Below are 15,354 nucleotides of genomic sequence, written 5' to 3' on the forward strand. Positions count from 1 at the left end.
CTCAGATTCTTGTTACATGTTCTCCAGGGATGCTGAGTTACTTCATCATTTTGAGTCTGTCCTTGGTAAACCAGCATCTGCAGTTCCTTGTCTTTACAGGTTAGGCACAGCCTCCTCTCACCTTCCTCTGCCAATCTCAGACATCATTCCTTCTCATCTTCTTTGGAAGTAGGTTAGAGTCATAGAGTCATAGAGTCCTACAGCACAGAAAGAGGCCCTTCGGCCCATCGTGTCCGCGCCGCCCGTTACCAAACACAGTCTAATTTTAATCCCATTTTCCCGCATTTGGACCGTAGCCCTGAATGTTGTAGCATTTCAAGTGCCCATCCAAATGCCTCTTAAACGTTGTGAGTGTTCCCACCCCCACCACCACCCCAGGCAGTGAGTTCCAGACTCCAACCACCCTCTGGGTGAAAAAGTTCTTTCTCACATCCCCCCGAAACCTCCCTCCCCTTACCCTGTATCTATGTCCCCTCGTTGTTGAACCTTCCACCAGTGGAAGAAGTTCCCCGCCATCTACCTTATCTATGCCCCTCATGATCTTGTACACCTCGATCATGTCCCCTCTCAGCCTTCTCTGCTCCAGGGAAAACAACCCCAGTCTGCTCAGTCTCTCCTCATAGCCGAGGCCCTTCATCCCTGGCAGCATCCTGGTGAATCTCCTCTGCACCCTCTCCAAAGCCACCACATCCTTCCTACAATGTGGTGACCAGAACTGTACACAATACTCCAGCTGTGGCCTCACCAGTGTTCTGTACAATTCCATCATTACCCCCTACTTTTATATTCGATGCCCCGGCTAATGAAGGCCAGTAACCCATATGCCTTTTTGACCACCCTGTCCACCTGTCCTGCTGCCTTCAAGGACTTGTGTACCTGTACTCCAAGGTCCCTCTGTACCCCTGTCTTCCCTAGGGTCCTTCCATTCATGGTGTACTCCCTCTCCAAGTTATTTCTGCCAAAGTGCATCACCTCGCACTTTTCAGGATTAAATTCCATCTGCCACTGCTCCGCCCATCTGACCATCTCATCTATATCTTCCTGCAGCTTGCAGATCCCTTCCTCGCTATTCACCACCCCCCCCTACCTTTGTGTCATCTGCAAACTTGCTGATCATGCCCTGTACGTTGACATCCAGATCATTTATGTAGAGTTCTTTGAAGGTAATGACTTGCGTTGTCCATTCAAGATGGGAGGCCATCTTGAAAGACTGAATGGATGTGCGGTTTATTAACAATGTTCTGGTTGTGCCCGTAGAGATTCTGCCTGGCATGTGCCGACTGCGAATGCAACCCACATGCCAAACTCCCCTAAGATCAGTAACCTATGCATTATCCCTGCTCTTTAATCCAGCTTGCAGCCACATCCTGGAATCTTATTCGAGGCACACAAGGACACAAAGTGGTTGAGTGACTCAATGGGGTCAGGCAGCATCTCTGGAGAACATGGAGAGGTGATGTTTCGGGTCGAGACCATCCAGCTACTTACTCGATAGCCGATGAGATATCCCCGGATATTTTCTTGTGGAATCGCCCTCCACTGCAACAAAATGGCCGTGCTGTTGACATGCCTCCCGGATAAGCTCGTTGGTGCTGCGTTTGGATCTAAATGCAAGCACAAAACAGGTCAAAGTCCATCCCTCAAGGAACTTTAGATGTTAGAGTTTAGAGATGCAACAGGCCCTTCGGCCCACTGTGTCCGTGCCGACCAGCGTTCATCCCGTACACCAGTGCCGTCCGACACACCAGCGGGCAATTTGCAATTTTTACTAAAGCCAAATAACCTACAGACATGCACGTCTTTGGAAAGTGGGAGGAAACTGGAGATATTGGAGAAAACCCAGGCAGATCACGGGGAAGAACGTACAACAAGCACCCGTGGTCAGGATCGAACCCGGGTTCTTGGCGCTGGAAGGCAGCAACTCTACCGCTGTGAGGTGGGAGCGGTGTTTACCATGGTGAGCCTGAGGCCCCCTCCCTGTCAGAAGATCTCCGCTAAAGTGTCCAGCGGAGAAACGTAGAAACATAGAGAAAAGGTTGAGGAATAGGCCATTCGGCCCTTCGAGCCATCACCCCCATTCAATACGATCATGGCTGATGGGCGGTGAAGTACACTCGTTCAACGGGGAAGCAATTCCCAGACCTTCCACGGAGTACACTTACATTCTTCGCCCGAGTATCCGATGATGATGTCCGGCTCGGGACCGGGGCCAAAATCATTCAGCACCTGCACTTTGATCTCGTACGGCGTGAAGAGGGGCGTCGGAGAGACAACGTAACTGGGCTTGGTCACTGTGACTGTTGACCATTCCCCGCCCAGGTCCCGCTGCCTCCAGCTGATCACGTACCTGACATTCAGGCCACTGACCTGGGTAGCAGACAGGGGCTGAAACACAGCAAAATGAAACCCAGGCATGAACATCTACACGAGGGGTCGGCAGAAACCGACCGGCAACTAAACCCACCCTCGGACTGTCTATGACCGGACTTTACTGGCTTCATCTTGCACTGAACCTTATTCACGTTATTCCCTTTATCCTGTATCTGTACACTGTGGACGGCTCGATTGCAATCATGTATCGTCTTTCCGCTGACTGGTTAGCACGCAACAAAAGCTTTTCACTGTACCTCGAAGGTATCACAAAAGGCTGGAGTAACTCAGCAGGTCAGGCAGCATCTCAGGAGAGAAGGAATGGGCGACGTTTCGGGTCGAGACCCTTCTTCAGACTGATGTCGGGGGGGGGGGGGGCGGGACAAAGGAAGGATATAGGTGGAAGCAGGAAGATAGAGGGAGATCTGGGAAGGGGGAGGGGAAGAGAGGGACAGAGGAACTATCTAAAGTTGTAGAAGTCGATGTTCATACCGCTGGGCTGCAATCTGCCCAGGCGAAATATGAGGTGCTGTTCCTCCAATTTGCGGTGGGCCTCACTATGGCACTGGAGGAGGCCCATGACAGAAAGGTCAGACTGGGAGTGGGAGGAGGAGTTGAAGTGCTCAGCCACCGGGAGATCAGGTTGGTTAAGGCGTACACTGTACCTCGGTACACGTGTGGCAATTAACTGAACTCAAATGCAGAAACCGTAGGTAAAAGTTCAATGGGTTCTTTTATTACCACGTGTACCAAGGTGCAAGGATATTAATAGATCAGTAAGATTATTGCCATATGTAAGGACCCCATTAAGTATCAAATGTACAGGAACAGCTCACTTTTTTTATTAATCAAAAATATTTATTCAAATATTAAAATAATATTTACAATACAGTAAAACCAAAACAGAACCCACTGCCACAATGCAAGACAAACTATAAATGATTATACGACTATCTTATACTCCTTGTTCAGGAGGCATTCAACACCCCCCCCTTCCCGCGGTGCCCAGCGGTCCCGGAAACCCCCCAGGGTGCCCGTGGACAGCGCGCGGTCCCTCTCTAACACCACCCGGGCGCGGACGTAACCCTGGAAAAGGGGCAGGCGGCCGGCTTCGGGCAGAGCGCTCTTCCGCCTGGCGCCGTGACTCGAGGACTGGAACAGCTCACTGAGTCCATATGCAAGAGCCGCCAGGGTTTGGCACCATTTTCTTTTACAGTCCAAAACGACTGGAGAAGGGTCCCGATCTTATCGAAACGTATAAGATTATTAAGGGGTTGGACACGTTAGAGGCAGGAAACATGTTCCCAATGTTGGGGGGAGTCCAGAACCAGGGGCCACAGTTTAAGAATAAGGGGTAGGCCATTTAGAACTGAGATGAGGAAAAACTTTTTCAGTCAGAGAGTTGTGAATCTGTGGAATTCTCTGCCTCAGAAGGCAGTGGAGGCCAATTCTCTGAATGCTTTCAAGAGAGAGCTAGATAGAACTCTTAAGGATAGCGGAGTCAGGGGGTATGGGGAGAAGGCAGGAACGGGGTACTGATTGAGAATGATCAGCCATGATCACATTGAATGGCGGCGCTGGCTCAAAGGGCCGAATGGCCTCCTCCTGCACCTATTGTCTATTGACCCGAAATGCTAAGCATCCCCTATTCTCCCGAGATGCTGCCTGATCCGCTGAGTTACTCCTGCATGTTGCATCTACCTTTTGGTGTAAACATGCGTCTGCATTTCTTTGTTTCTACATTTTGTCTGCCCCACTGCTCCACAGTGACGCAACATCGGCTCACCGAATCCACGTCGACCACTGATTGCCCGTTCACACTCGTTCTATGTTGTCCCACTTTATTACATCCAGTCCCTACACACCGGGCGCAGTGTTCAGAGACCAATTAACCTACAAACCCGCGCGTCTTTTGGACGTGGAATGAAACTGGAGACCCAGAGGGAAACCACGCGGTCGCAGGCAGAGCGTGCAAACTCCACACAGACAGCGTCCAAGCTCAGGATTGGACTCGGATCTCTGCCGTTGTGAGGCAGCAGCTCTACCCGCTGCACCACTGCTCATAGGTTCTCGGAGCGGAACTAGGCCATTCGGCCCACCAAGTCCACTCCGCCATTCAATCACGGCTGATCTATCTCTCCCTCAACCCCATTCCCCTGCCTTCAGAACCCCTGACACCCGCACTAATCAAGAATCTGTCAATCTCCGCCTTAAAAATATCCACTGTCTCGGCCTCCACAGCCGTCTGTGGCAATGACTTCCACAGATTCACTGCCCTCTGACACTGTGCCACCCACGTTTACGTGTGTTTCCTCCTCTGGCTTCATAGACCACTGGCAAAGTGTGGAGTTTCTGCGTGGCAGAGGGAACTTGTGGGAGACTGCACTTACTGTCCAGCTGATCTGCATGCTGGATTCCGATATTCCCGCCCCTCGGACGTCAGTGGGATTCATCTCTGGAGCTGGGAGACAAAGTGATGTTAAAGCCAGGTGGCCAGACTTCCCGAGGCTCCAAGAATAGATGGGAGTTTAGTTTAGTTTAGTTTAGAGATGCAGCGCGGAAACAGGCGCACCGAGACCGCGCCGACCAGCGATCCCCACACGCTGACTCTATCCGACACACCCTTGGGACAATTTTACATTTACACCAAAGCCAATTAACCTACAAACCCGCACGTCTTTGGAGCATGGGAGGAAACCGAAGATCTGGGAGAAAAACCCACGCAGGTCACGGGGAGAACGTGCCAAACTCCGTGCAGACAAGCGCCCGTAGTCAGGATCGAACCCATGTCACTGGCGCTGCAAGGCAGCAACTCTACCACTGCGCCACCATGCCTTCCAGGAATGGATGTGTTATCTCCAAGATATTTCAGTGAGCAAAAGCAGGAGAGAAAATGATCGCAGCTCAAATAAAAACCCTGCATCTTCTCTCATTTTATTCCCTTTTGTTTTATATAACAGCACAGGAGTCTGCGGAAAAGAATGTCTGGCAGTTAGGAGTTATTCCACTTCACCTTAAGAACGTAGAACATAACCGCACAAGAACAGGCCCACAATGTCAGTGCTGAACATGATACCAAGATAAACCTATCTCCTCTGCCTGCATGTGATCCATATCTCTCCATAGACAATAGACAATAGGTGCAGGAGGAGGCCATTCGGCCCTTCGAGCCAGCATGTGATCATGGCTGATCATTCTCAATCAGTACCCCGTTCCTGCCTTCTCCCCATACCCCCTGACTCCGCTATCAAGAGCTCTATCTAACTCTCTCTTGAATGCATTCAGATAATTGGCCTCCACTGCCTTCTGAGGCAGAGAATTCCACAGATTTACAACTCTCTGACTGAAAAGGTTTTTCCTCATCTCCGTTCTAAATGGCCGACCCCTTATTCTTAAACTGTGGCCCCTGGTTCTGGACCCCCCTAACATTGGGAACATGTTTCCTGCTTCTAATGTGTCCAACCCCTTAATAATCTTGTATGTTTTGATAAGATCCCCTCTCATCCTTCTAAATTCCAGTGTATACAAGCCTAGCCGCTCCAGTCTTTCAACATACGACAGTCCCGCCATTCCGGGAATTAACCTAGTACATATCCATGCACCTATCTAAAAGCCTCTTAAATGACACTATGGTATCTGCCTCCACCCCCTACTCCTGGCAGCAGGTGCCAGGCACCCACCACCCTCTGTGTCGGAAGCCCATCTACTTTAAAACCTGTCCCTCTCACTCAAAGCTATGCCCTCTAGTCTTTGACATTTCAACCGTGGAACAAGGTTCTGACTGTCTACTGATGTACCCGATGTGTCCCTGTGTACCTTTGTATACTCCTATCAGGTCTCACCTCAACCTGCGGCGCTTCAGAAAAAACAACGCACGGTTGTCCAACCTCTCTCCATGTGGCTAATACCGTCATACCCGTAATGTTCGGTCTATTTTCTGGACATCGTGTATCATAAGGGCAATCGACCGGGGAAAGGACATAATCAAATAAAATCTCCAGATCTAAATTTACATCCAAGCAGTATTGCCACTAGGGTTGCCAACTGTCCTGTATTAGCCGGGACATCCCGTATATTGGGCTAAATTGGTTTGGACCGCCCTTATCCCGTATTAGGCCCGGGGGGCACTGCGTCCCCCAACTGCGCACGCGCGGATCCGGCGGCCAACTTACGTAAGTATTAGATCAACGGGCCCCAACTGCGCATGTGTGACGTCAAGCACAGAGGGAGCCAATCAGGACGCGCTGGACCTCATGCGGGGGGGAGGTGGTAGGGGCAATCAAATTTGTTAAAGTTTAAAAAGTGATTTTTAAAAATTTTAAACGTGAATGACTTTTAAAATTTAACAACCATTTGAACCGCAGGCCAATGGTGAGTAAGGTGGGCCTAAAATTGTCGCGCGATCGTGTACCGTTTTGACTGTATTTCAGGATCAAACAAATATATATAAAAACAAACTAACAAGATGAGACGGACAGACGGACAGACGGACAGACGGACAGACGGACAGACGGACAGACGGACAGACGGACAGACGGACAGACGGATAGACGGATAGACGGATAGATGGATAGATAGATAGATAGATAGATAGATAGATAGATAGATAGATAGATAGATAGATAGATAGATAGATAGATAGATAGATAGATAGATAGATAGATAGATAGATAGATAGATAGATAGATAGATAGATAGATAGATAGATAGATAGATAGATAGATAGATAGATAGATAGATAGATAGATAGATAGATAGATAGATAGATAGATAGATAGATAGATAGATAGATAGATAGATAGATAGATAGATAGATAGATAGATAGATAGATAGATAGATAGTGCAGCCTTTGAGTTAAGTCATTGCCAGCAGAACAATGATAGAAAGGGCAGGACAGGACTGTTACCTGCTCCGGTCGTCTGATAACGTTCAGAGGGGAGACTAGGAGCACCTTCACCAACTTCATTCACTGCGATGACCCGGAACTGATAGTTCACGTAGGGGGCGAGCTGCAAAACTGCGGAGTTGATGTTTCCCGGAATCCTGGTTAAATTGTGCCACTTTCTGGACTCATACCTGTTTTCTTCGTACTGCACAATGAACTCTGCAAAGAGGGAGACGGCGTAGTGAGAGCAAAGAATTCATCAATGTGTCTCAACTGGTTTCGTTTTTAGTTTGGAGATGCAGCATGAAAACAGGCCCTTCGGCCCGGCGAGAGATCAAAGAGGGACCAGGCAGTGGGAGGTGAGGGGGGAGGGGGCGGGGGTGGGGTGGAGGGTGGGTACACCAAGAACAAAAAGGGACCAATGGGGACGACATTGAATACTTTTGTAACTTTGTCGGCGCCCTTTACGTGGCGACTCTTTGCATACCTTGTGTACGGCTCGCAAAACAAAGAATTTCACGATGACGTGCCACATTTGATAATAGTGTCAATCAATCACACCAACCATCAATAACCCATTCATATTAGTGGTAATAATAAGATTATTAGTTTAAGGTAGACACCAAATGCTGGAGTAACTCAGCGGGACAGGCAGCATCTCGGGAAAGAAGGAATGGGTGACGTTTCGGGTCGAGACCCTTCTTCAGACTGATGTCTGGGGAAGAGGCAGGACAGAGATAGAATGTAGTCTGGGACAGTAAGACTGGTGGGAGAACTGGGAAGGGGGAGGGGAAAGAGAGGGAAAGCAGAGACTATCTGAAGTTAGAAAAGTCAATGTTTATACCGTTGGGGTTTTTTTTTAGATTTAGAGATACAGAGCAGAAACTGGCCCTTCGGCCCACCGGGTCCACGCCGCCCAGCGATCCCCACACATTAACACTATCCTACACCCACTAGGGACAATTTTTACATTTTGCCCAGCCAATTAACGTCTTTGGAGTGTGGGAGGAAACCGAAGATCTCGGAGAAAACCCACGCAGTTCACGGGGAGAACGTACAAACTCCGTACAGTACAGCACCCGTAGTCAGGATCGAACCTGAGTCTCCGGCGCTGCATTCGCTGTAAGGCAGCAACTCTACCGCTGCGCCACCGTGCCGCCCAAGCTGCCCAAGCGAAATATGAGGTGCTGTTCCTCCAATTTGCGCTGGGCCTCACTCTGACAATGGAGGAGGCCCAGGACAGAAAGGTCAGATTAGGAATGGGAGGGGGAATTAAAGTGCTGAGCCACCGGGAGATCAGATAGGTTAAGGCGGACTGAGCGGAGGTGTTCAACGAAACGATCGCCGAGCCTGCGCTTGGTCTCGCCGAGATCATTTGTTTCGTTTCGTTTAGAGATGCGTTGCGGAAACATGCCCTTTGGCCCACCTAGCCTGCACCGACCGAGCAACGATCACCCTGTACATTAGCGCTATCCTACAAACTAGGGACAATTTACAATTTTTATCCAAGCCAGTTGACCTAAACACCTGTACGTCTTGGGAAAGTGGGAGGAAACTGGAGTACCCGGAGAAACCCACGCAGGTCACGGGGAATCTCCAAACTCCTTACAGACAAGCAGCCATAGTCAGGATTGAACCTGGATCTCTGGCGCTGTAAGGCAGCAACTCCAACAGTGTGCCACTGTGCAGCCACTGTGCAGCCCCTGTACAAATGGTTCTATTTGCTATAATCCATGTTGAATCTCATTTTTATCTTACCAAGTTAGCTCTTGTCCTATCAATAACTTATCTTAAGAGGGTGGTGAATCTGTGGAATTCACTGCCACAGAAGGCTGTGGAGGCCATCAGTTGATATTTTTAAGGCAGAGGTAGATAGATTCTTGATTAGTATGGGTGCCAATGGTTATGGGGAGAAGGCAGGAGAATGAGGTTGAGAGGAAAAGATGGATCAGAATGATTGAATGGCGGAGTAGACATGATGGGCCGAATGGCCTGATTCTGCTCCTATCACTCATGAACTTATGAGACATTGCAAGTACGTACAGCTTAAGTCTTTCCCTTGCCCGGCTTGACGAGCCGACATTGGGTACCAAATGAGATGACCAAAATAAATCAATGGTGCATCTTGCTCAAGACAAAGGCTGTTTCTTTACCTGTGATCGGACTGTTGTTGTCGTCTCCAGGGATCCAGGTCAATCTAATGCTGCGATCCTCTGGGTCCGTGAGTTCCAGGTCTCGAGGAGGTGCAGGGCGGTCTACAATGTCGAAACATTTCACTCACACATCTTTTCTGAATCTCCCCCTTCCAACCAACGTACTAGTTTGAAATGCCACCATGCCAAAGAAACCAAGTGAACTACCAACGTCCAAAATCAAAGCAATGAAACCAACGACCTCCCTTCCTTTGACTCCATTTATATCTCACGCTGCCTCGGCATTTACACAAATGCTCGCCTCTCTCAAGGTCTATACAGCGCACAGTCAATGGGGCTTAAGAGAGTAACATTATTTAGGTCATTTGATTAGTCCCATGATCCTTCCATCTTTTCCAGACCATTTATTTTGAAAGGCACCAAAATATAATGCGGTGAATGCCTTAGTGGTTAGAGGGCATAGCATTGTCCTATGATTTGTATCACAAAGAAGGTCAAAGCGTGCATGTTATACCACAAGTTCTGTACCTGGGAATATTACTGCAGTTAGTGTTTTTAAGTTTTAATCGGTCTTAGCTGGAGGTTACCTTGTACTGAACGTTATTCTATACTGTAAGAAAATAACTGCAGATGCTGGTACAAATCGAAGGTATTTATTTCACAAAATGCTGGAGTAACTCAGCAGGTCAGGCAGCAACTCGGGAGAGAAGGAATGGGCGACGTTTCGGGTCGAGACCCTTCTTCAGACTGATGTCAGGGTGGCGGGTCAAAGGAAGGATATAGGTGGAGACAGGAAGACAGTGGGAGATCTGGGAAGGGGGAGGGGAAGAGAGGGACAGAGGAACTATCTAAAGTTGGAGAAGTCGATGTTCATACCGCTGGGCTGCAAGCTGCCCAAGCGAAATATGAGGTGTTGTTCCTCCAATTTCCGTTGTGCCTCACTATGGCACTGGAGGAGGCCCATGACAGAAAGGTCAGACTGGGAGTGGGAGTTATTCTATAGTGTATCTGTACACGGAGGATGGCTCGATTGTAACCATATATAGTCTTTTCGCTGACTTGATAGCATGCAACAAAAGGCTTTTCACTGTACCTCGGTACACGTGACGATAAACTAAATTAAACTGATATATCAGGCCAATATTGTAATATTATCTTTTTAATTATAATGAGACCAAGCAGAAGAAAACACAAGCTTTTTATATGTTGAAACAGTGAAATCTGAGTTTGATCTGACATCTGCCATCTTTGGAAAGAAACATATTTCTTAAACTTGTTCGGTCAAAGGTGTTTAATGTCAAATCTGGAGACCTATCGTTTCAGGCAGCATCTCTGGAGAAAAAGGATGTATGATGTTTCAGATCGGAACCCTCCTTCACCCCGAAAGATGCTGACTCGCTGAGTTACTCCAACACTTTGTGGCTATCTTCGGTATAAATCAGCACCTGCAGTTCCTTTCTAAACGTTCACTGAACTCATAGAATAATGGACTCATGGGGTCATGCAGCATGGAAACAGGGCCCTTAGCCCACACCAACCCACCCACACTAGTCCCACCTGCCTGCGTTTGGCCCATATCCCTCTAAACCTGTCCTATCCATGTACCTGTCTAATTGTTTTTTAAACGTTGCAATAGTCCTTGCCACAACTACGTCCCCCGGCAGCTCGTTCCATACACCCACCACCCTTTGTGTGAAAAAGGTTACCCCTCGGATTCCTGTTAAATCTTTTCTCCTTCACCTTGAACCTATAACCTCTGGTTCTCGATTCCCCTGCTCTGGGCAAGAGACTCGGTGCATCTCCCCGATCTATTCCTGTATGTTAAAAAAGGAACTTCACTGTATCAAAGTATCTGTGACAATAAGTGTAGGAAGGAACTGGGTTAAACTGAAGATGGAGTTACTCAGCGGGCCCGACAGCATTTCCGGAGAAAAGGAATGGGTGACGTTTTGGGTCGAGACCTTTCTTCAGACAAGAAAGTCCCCTTGAACCATTCTGGTTTTAGTTTGGTAATACCTTGCTCATAAGCCATGCCCAGAATCAGGCTGAAGATGGGTCCCGACCCAAAATGTTGTCTGTCCACTCACTCCACAGTGTCTGCCTGACCTGCTGAATTAGTCAAGCACTTGCCCAGTGTGAAGGCAAAGGGGAAGGCCGCGGACGCCAACAGGATTAACGAGCTCATCAGGAAAGCTGGATCTGTCCTGGGGGCCGGAGTTGGATTCACGGGAGGTGGTCTTGAAGGGGAGGATGCTCCTCAAACTGCGGAGCATCCTGGACAAAACAGCTCACCCCCCCTCCGTGACACGCTGGTCAACCTGAAGAGCCGGCGGTGCTGGCTCGAAGGGCCGAATGGCCTACTCCTACACCTATTTTTTTTCCCCACATTTATTCACAAAATGCTTGAGTGGCTCAGCGGGTCAGGCAGCATCTCAGGAGGGAAGGAATGGGTGACGTTTCGGGTCGAGACCCTTCTTCAGACTGAAGACTATTTTTTTCGTATGTTTTTCAGCAACAGACTGGTTCCACCGAGATGCAGCACAGAACGCCACAGGAGATCCTTCTTTTCCCTGTGGAGCCCAAACTGTACAACCCCTCCCCCTTCTGTCGTGGGGTAGACTGACTCACCCCCCCTCCCCAAATCTTTGCACATCCCCAAACCTTTCCACTCGTCACTTTAATTTCATGTTTCGTGGATCTTGTTGTGTTTTATGACTGTTGGCAGACCAATTTCCCCTCCTGGGATAAGTCAAGTCCCATCGTATTGTATCGTACTGCAGTGTGCGCTGCGGAGAATATGGTGCCTCATAAGGGAAAGGTGTTAGACCGTACATAACGGCCAGGCCTGGTCATGGTAGCCCCTGAACCGTGGAGCAGCTTTGAGAATGGTGCTGCCAGGGGCAAGTTGTAACAGGTTTGAGGTAGTTAGTAAGCAGGTTACCTTTACGCACGGCGGCAAGCGGGATTATTTGGGTGGAAGGAACAACTGTGAAGGTAAGACGAAGGTTGAAAGAGTTTAGTTTTCACATTGATCACAAGTAAACACGCGGTCACCATTAAAATAAAGATCACAGTTAGCTTTGAGGAATTACAGGTAACCACCAAGAGATTTGTTGGGTTGCACATGTGGCAACAGTCAAGGTGATTGGTAGTCATAGAAACATAGAAACATTGAAAATAGGTGCAGGAGGAGGCCATTCGGCCCTTCGAGCCAGCACCGCCATTCAATATGATCATGGCTGATCATCCACAATCAGTAACCTGTGCCAAACTTCTCCCCATATCCCTTGATTCCTCTAGCCCCCAGAGCTCTATCTAACTCTCTCTTAAATTCATCCAGTGATTTGGCCTCCACTGCCCTATGTGGCAGAGAATTCCACAAATTCACAACTCTCTGGGTGAAAAAGTTCCTTCTCACCTCAGTTTTAAATGGCCTCCCCTTTATTCTTAGACTGTGTGGCCCCTGGTTCTGGACTCCCCCAACATTGGGAACATTTTTCCTGCATCTAGCTTGTCCAGTCCTTTTATAATTTTATATGTCTCTCTAAGATCCCGTCTCATCCTTCTAAACTCCATTGTTCTGCAGAGGTTAGATTCAAAGAGTGGTACAGTGTGGAAACAGGCCCTCCGGCCTATCTTGCCCACACCAGCCAACAGGTCCCAACTACACTAGTCCCACCTGCCTGCGTTTGGTCCATATCCCTCCAAACCTGACCTATCCATGTACCTGTCTAACTGTTTCTTAAACGTTGGGATTGTCCTTGCCTCAACTACCTCCTCTGGCAGCTTGTTCCATACACCCACCACCCTTTGTGCGAAAACGTTACCCCCTCGGATTCCTATTAAATCTTTCCCCCTTCACCTTAAATCTATGTCCTCTGGTTCTCGATTCACCTACTCTGGGCAAGAGACTCGGTGCATCTACCCGATCTATTCCTGTGCGCAAAGATAAAAAGGACTTCACCGTATCACAGTACACCGAGATATCGGCCCGCAAAGTGGGCCTCGGAGATCGGCTGTGGGAACGGATCAGCCGGCTCTGGGCGGGCCGGAGTTCCAGAGGTTCCAACAGGTATGTTGGCATTTATAGCGAGGGGATTTGAGTATAGGAGCAGGGAGGTTCTGCTGCAGTTGTACAGGGCATTGGTGAGACCACACCTGGAGTATAGTGTACAGTTTTGGTCTCCTAATCTGAGGAAAGACATTCTTGCCGTAGAGGGAGTACAGAAAAGGTTCACCAGATTGATTCCTGGGATGTCAGGACTTTCATATGAAGAAAGACTGGATAGACTCGGCTTGTACTCGCTGGAATTTAGAAGATTGAGGGGGGATCTTATAGAAACTTACAAAATTCTTAAAGGGTTGGGCAGGCTAGATGCAGGAAGATTGTTCCCGATGTTGGGGAAGTCCAGAACAAGGGGTCACAGTTTCAGGATAAGGGGAAGTCTTTTAGGACCGAGAGAGTGGTGAATCTGTGGAATTCTCTGCCACAGAAGGTAGTTGAGGCCAGTTCATTGGCTATATTTAAGAGGGAGTTAGATGTGGCCCTTGTGGCTAAAGGGATCAGGGGGTATGGAAAGAAGGCAGGTACGGGATACTGAGTTGGATGATCAGCCTTGATCATATTGAATGGCGGTGCAGGCTCGAAGGGCCGAATGGCCTACTCATGCACCTATTTTCTATGTTTCTATGTCTAGGTTTCCAGAGTCCCGGCCACAGGGGGAAATTCGACCCCTGATGGGGGAAGTCCGGATGGGGTCGAGATCGGTCGGTCGAGGCGCCACATTTTCGGGGGGACTGCCAGGGTGGGTTTTCAAGTGTGCTCCCCTAATTTTGTCCGGATTAAAGGAGGTTTCGGATCAACAGTTGGTGGAAAATCGGTGCTGGACTTGTAGTTGGGAGTGACTTTACTTTGTCTGTATTTTCATATGACACCGTAGGAAGACATTCGGCCCATTTGGACTACGCTGGGAAGTTATGGGAACAAGGGAGGTCATGGATGCAGTCCTGAAAGAGGTTTTTGCATCTTCACCGGTCATCTCCATCCGCTGTTTCTCCTCTAAACTTCCATCTGATCTCCACCCCATGATACCCTTCAATAACCATCCTTGCCATCCACAACCCACCACATTTCATGTCGTCTGCAACATGTCGTCCCAATCACACTTGCTTAGTTTAGAGACGCAGTGTGGAAACAGGACCTTCAGCCCATAATACATTAGTACTATCCCACACACGGGGGGGCAATTTACAACCAAAGTCAATCAAACCTACAAAGCTGTACAGATGCTCCCTGACTTACGATGCTTGGACTTACGATATTTCGACCTTGCGAGGGTGCAAACGGCAGCGACCCGCGGCGAACCACAGCTCGCTTCCGGCCACGCCATCAGGTGGATTAAATGCATTTCGACTTACGATATTTTCGGTTTGCGATGGGTTTCTCGGAACGCAACCCCATCGTAAGTTGAGGAGCACCTGTGTGTCTTTTGAATGTGGAAGGATACCGGGTCACCCGGGGGAAACCCACGCGGTCACGAGGTGAACGTGCAAACTCCGTACAGACAGCAACCGCAGTCAGGATGGAACCCGGGTCTCCGGCGCTGTAAGGCAGCAACTCTACCGCTGCGCCACCGTGCCGCCCACAATGGACACCTCTGAAATGGACCAAGCCCTGCACCCATTCCTTGCAGTGAAGACTTGATTTTTGATCGAACAAAGGAGATTCATTCATCTTTAATATTTACTGACCTGTGCCATCGAATAGGGGAGCTCAGGTGCCTTGAAATAAATAACCTGTTTTTGGTAAACGGAGTTTGTTGAACAAAATTAGAGCAGGCAATTCTGCGGGGGTTATATACCGGGGATTGAGTTAATGAAAGGGAAACAGGAACCACGTGAGGAGAGGATGTTTCCACTAGTGGGAGAGTCTAGGACCAGAGGCC

The 15,354-nt window shown here is 48.8% G+C and overlaps 1 protein-coding gene across 17 annotated transcripts in view; it reads right to left on the bottom strand.

Annotated features, from left to right (window-relative positions):
• Positions 1-15,354, bottom strand: part of nfasca (neurofascin homolog (chicken) a) — a 180,438-nt gene that overhangs the window by 60,955 nt on the left and 104,129 nt on the right. For 14 of the 17 annotated variants that reach the window (XR_013548864.1, XM_078420937.1, XM_078420944.1 and 11 more), the window contains 6 exons: positions 12,351-12,395; positions 9,410-9,511; positions 7,278-7,475; positions 4,761-4,831; positions 2,163-2,385; positions 1,489-1,604 (listed from right to left, as the gene is read on the bottom strand). Coding sequence is in view for 16 of the 17 variants with exons in the window: in XM_078420937.1 (XP_078277063.1) it covers positions 1,489-1,604; positions 2,163-2,385; positions 4,761-4,831; positions 7,278-7,475; positions 9,410-9,511; positions 12,351-12,395 (755 nt within the window). In the remaining variant the exon portion in view is untranslated. The remainder of the gene's footprint in view (positions 1-1,488; positions 1,605-2,162; positions 2,386-4,760; positions 4,832-7,277; positions 7,476-9,409; positions 9,512-12,350; positions 12,396-15,354) is intronic. The other 3 variants (XM_078420948.1, XM_078420946.1, XM_078420951.1) reach the window with 1 other exon arrangement.

This window comes from Rhinoraja longicauda, chromosome 24 (genome assembly GCF_053455715.1).
Source record: "Rhinoraja longicauda isolate Sanriku21f chromosome 24, sRhiLon1.1, whole genome shotgun sequence".
NCBI lineage: Eukaryota > Metazoa > Chordata > Chondrichthyes > Rajiformes > Arhynchobatidae > Rhinoraja > Rhinoraja longicauda.